Below are 4,528 nucleotides of genomic sequence, written 5' to 3'. Positions count from 1 at the left end.
AGACCAGACTGTTAGTTCCCTGCCCAGTTTGCCGAGAAGCGCTGATTTGATGCCGTGGCTCGTACTTGGTGGCTACAGATTTGCTAGCAGTCTGGCAGGGTCCTGGAAAACTGTCTTGGAAAAAAATCAGCAAGCAGTTGACTGGATGCAGGAGGAAAATGCTGGCTTGTTTCATTGTGCTGTCCATGACCCAGAGGAAGAAACGAGCTTTCCTGCAGCAGCTGTGAAAGAACTACAGTGTGTCCATTGAGCACGCTGCATATAGTCCATTTTACTGAGGCACTCCAGTGAAAAAGAATGACATACTCAACATGTGATGATTAAAGACTGGACCACCCGACAGCCATGTTGTGACCATATACCTCTGGTGAATAAGCACTCATCTTAATTAGTCCAGTGAGATAATGAAGGTATGCGTGTCAGAGGTCAGGGACAGGGATGGTTATTAAAATATTTTCTATGTAAAAGGACTTGTCAAGTAATTAGAAGTAAACAAGGGTAGGGGTGGTTCATCTAGTCCATTGGTATCTGGAAGGGTCAGATGCTCTGAAGAAGGTGGAAGATACCTCATACTGAACCATTACAGATACATTTTTTTACCTACAGGAAAGTGTTTTTCCACCCCCCCTTCAACAGGTGGGCTGTTTTAGGCTTAGAACCATTAGAACTCTCTTACTTCTTCCTGTGAAGAAAATTAAAAGTAATAGATCCCATCTAGTATAGGTGTGGTGATTTTGCTGTTCATTTAAATCTTTGCCCTTTCTTGAATTCTAGTATCTTGAATTGGGCACAGTGGACTTTTTTCCTGCTAAAAAACATTATCTTTCATCAATTGCCTTTCATTTGTGCTAACTCTTCTGTGTCGGTATTGAGAGGGGATAAATGGTAGCCTCCAGATTCTCTCTCTGCATGTTCTTTCACATGTGTTGCTTTGTCATATTCCTTCCCAAAACTGAGGAGGTACCTTCCAGTCTTCCCTCACAAGGAAGGACAACTTAACAGCCTTGGTCCAGGGAGAAAAGATTTTGACCTCAGGCTGCAAACCTTGGGAAAATACACAGGCCCAAGAGGAGCAAAAGGATTAATAGTGTAGTTAAAAAAAAAAAAAAAAAGGTGGCACCACTATGATGCTGAAGAATCCCAATGCACCCTACAAACTTTCTACATATGTACAGCTTACTTCACTCAGCAGTGAAGTCCAGCCACCTTTGTGCTCGTATAGGGCAGCTGTGTAACAAGGCAGGGGAACTCCACCAAACAGGTTAGATCAGCAAGTGACAGAACTGACTGTACTGGTGGCTGCCTGGGCTGGGACATGGGACAGCAGGACTGGAGGTGTGAGCCCAAACCTACCCAGAGCTCACTCAGACATCCATTTGACTTCCATGGGCTTTGAGTCATCCCTGCTACAATGGGAGACCGCAGGGGGTCTTTTCTAGCTAACAGCGGGATGAGTTTTAGCATTGTGCCAAAGACCTTTTTTTTCCTGACCTGGATTAGAGCCTGCCCTGGGAACAATGGGATGGGCTGCAGCCCAGCAGAAAGAATTTGCTGAGTTGGCAGGGTCTGAGGTTTGCAGAGCAGAGCAGATCAGAGTGCATACCTGCACTTTTCTGGCATGAGGCTCATTTTTGGGGGGGACATAACTATTAACCTGAAGCTTTTGAACGCATTGCTGCACTGTCCCAGCCAAAAGGTGCTGCTGTAGTCCTAAAATTAGAAATCCACAGACATTTAAACATTTGCAAGCACATACTTTTCTGCCTTTTGTAAAAAAGATTTTGCTGAGGCTCTGAGAGTTCTGTACAGACCTGTTGGCACAAAAGGTCTAAATCATCTTTTGAAAGGCCTTGTTTTACTCGAGACTTTGGCATTTAATAGAGAAGTAGAACACTGGATGGCTCCCGTCTGTCAAATTAAAAACAAAGGATGTCAGAAGACTATTATCATGTCAGACTTTTCAAACTTGAACAACCACTTTTGTACTTAGAGGTTTAAATATCACATAGTTACTGAGACCCCTGGTTTAGGTTCACAACCCTACCTGAGATTTGCTGAGTGCCTGTAAATCTGGGAGCTCCAGGAACTGAGCACATGTCAGGATCATGCTGTGAAGGCTTATATTTGGTTTCATGCTCTGGGTGCTGTAGCTGTTTCCTCCTTTTACAGAAGCCTTCCCACGCTTGCTTTGCTAAATCAAGTTTCAGATCCTTAAGTCACAAGACTACAAGTGAAAAATATCACTTGAATTTATTCTTTCCAGTGCTCTGAAATAGGCTCGCTCGGGGCAGGATGACCCTCTTGGGAACAAATAATTCATCTGTGGGCATCTGCTAAATCCTAGTAGAGAGCTACTGTTAACCTTGCCCACTGTCAATGTCACTTAAAGAGCAGAAATATTTTTGACAAAGGGAAAATATTTTTACCTAACTCGGATTTGCATTCACAGAGAAATCTGGGACATTTTAGCCCTTACTTTCTGAATAGAGAGGGGAAATAGTGCTTACTATTTTAGTGTGTTGATGCTAAGCACAGAATTCACTTTGTGAATTAAATAACTGCAATTCCATGCCAACTGTGAAGGGGAGGTCTGCTAAGCATGCCATAGGTGGAAACAGAAAAAGAAATACTAGATACAGTTGATCAGTCTTCCCCTTGCTGGCTGAAGAGACCGATCCTCCCCACGTTCCTAGAGGAAAGTGGAACACAGTAAATAAGTTCACAGTGGTGACATTTAGGCTTCAATGCCACATTAGGTTTTAAAAGACATCAGTTATGTGTACAGTGGAGATATTACTGTAAGGAGTGAGCTGGCATGTGGATACAGGGAAAATGTTCCTTTTCAAATGGACATACAGGGCAAATAAGGCACAGTTACCATGATAGTACCTTTCCAGTTGAGAATCTCAAGAGGAAATAATATTCAAATGGCCATTTTAGCACTTTGCTTAAAAATATCTTTTGATTCTTTCTCTATCTCTCCTTTTCTCTTCAACCTTTTCCTTTTCATGTGTTCCCCATATCCTGCACCTTCATACAGTCAAATCATCTGACCTGGCCCGGCTGCTGGCTTTACTTAGCCTGCTGAGGGGTCTCGTATCAGTGGCGAGTTCAGCAGGTGCTGAAGGCCCTTCCACTTCATCGGTTATCACCTCCTCCTCTGCTTTCTTCACCCCTGGCTCTTTCTGAGGTCCCTTCTGCTCTTCTTCTTGTTCCTCCTCTACTCTTACCTTCTCCTCTTCTGGTTCCTTTGCTTGTGCGTATGATGGTAACCTCTCATCAAATGCCCTGGAGAGATCTTCCAGTGGTCTCATCCCAATCTTCTCCTCAAACTCATTGAAGGCTGATGGAAGGGGAGTGGGCTCAACCCCTACTTCTGTGAGAGGAAAATAATGGGAAACCGGCTTCTCTTCTTCCAGCAGCTTGTAGCCTTTGGTCTTTGGGATGGAGGGGACTGCGATGGCATGGAGGGGCTTCTCCGGGACTTCCCCCAGCTGTTCCTCTGCTGGTCTTCTCAGAGCCCTCCGGATCCTTTTCAGAATCAAGTGACTGATCTCCACCAGGTTGAGGAAGAGGGACACGGAAGCCACCACCAGCATGAACATAATAAAGATGGTCTTCTCTGTGGGCCTGGAGACAAAACAGTCCACAAGATTGGGACAGGGCCACCGCCCACAGCGGTAAAGGGGGAGAATTCGGAAGCCATACAGGAAGTACTGACCTACTATGAATCCCACCTCAAAGAGGGTTTTAAAAATTATGTGGAAGATGTAGGTTCTCAGGAGGGTACCCTCCAGGCGAAACTTCTTGGTCCCATCAGGGTTGTTGCCTTTGTTTTGATTTGGAGTCAGGGGCAGCTTCTCTTCATCCACCTCAGCTTGCTGACGCCTCTCAGCTTCCTCCCTCTCTCTCCTCTTCTCTTCCATACGAACATGGTGCACTGCATGGCCAAAGTACATTAGCGAAGGTGTGGATACAAAAATGATCTGCAGGACCCAGAGCCGGATGTGGGAGATGGGGAAGGCCTCATCATAGCAGACGTTCTCGCAACCAGGTTGCTGGGTGTTGCACACAAAGTCTGACTGTTCGTCTCCCCACACTAGTTCAGCAGCTGTTCCCAGGATCAGGATGCGGAAAATGAAGAGCACTGTGAGCCAAACTCTCCCGATGACAGTGGATTGCTCATTCACCTGCTCTAATATGTTCCCCAAGAAACTCCAGTCACCCATTTCTTACTGTCTAAGGAAAGAAAAAAAGAAAGAGAATGACCACAAATTATGCTAAATTTAAAAGATTTCAGGTTTTCCCACTGATGTCTTTTGTTGCTTTCAACCAGCAAGTATTTCCCTATTACGCTTTGAGAACAGAAGGAAGGTTACTTGCTTGCGTATTTGCCTGATCACAATGATTTCTTAGCAGGAGAAGGGCTGGGAAGCCAGAGCAAACTGCTTGCTAAATTCTTTCTTCCCTGGCTCTAAATGGGCAATTACTTTTCAGCCAGGGAGTATATTTAACTCCTTTTCCAGGT

General features: G+C 44.9%; 1 protein-coding gene across 1 annotated transcript; it reads right to left on the bottom strand.

The window, feature by feature from the left end:
* Positions 1 to 3,022: 3,022 nt before the first annotated feature.
* On the bottom strand, positions 3,023 to 4,229 carry GJA8 (gap junction protein alpha 8). The gene has a single exon (XM_026841241.1). It carries the CDS (start codon positions 4,227 to 4,229, stop codon positions 3,033 to 3,035), a length of 1,197 nt encoding a protein of 398 aa, XP_026697042.1. The 3' UTR covers positions 3,023 to 3,032.
* Between the last annotated feature and the right edge of the window lie 299 nt (positions 4,230 to 4,528).

Source organism: Athene cunicularia, assembly GCF_003259725.1.
Source record: "Athene cunicularia isolate RWA chromosome 1 unlocalized genomic scaffold, athCun1 chr1_part3, whole genome shotgun sequence".
In the NCBI taxonomy this organism is placed as follows: Eukaryota; Metazoa; Chordata; class Aves; order Strigiformes; family Strigidae; genus Athene; species Athene cunicularia.
The sequence above is the reverse complement of the archived record's forward strand: the minus strand, read 5'-3'. Positions and strand labels throughout refer to the sequence as shown.

Bases quoted from the DNA above. Each gene is read 5' to 3' on its own strand.
- GJA8 (XM_026841241.1), bottom strand. From the start codon at position 4,229: ATGGGTGACTGGAGTTTCTTGGGGAACATATTAGAGCAGGTGAATGAG.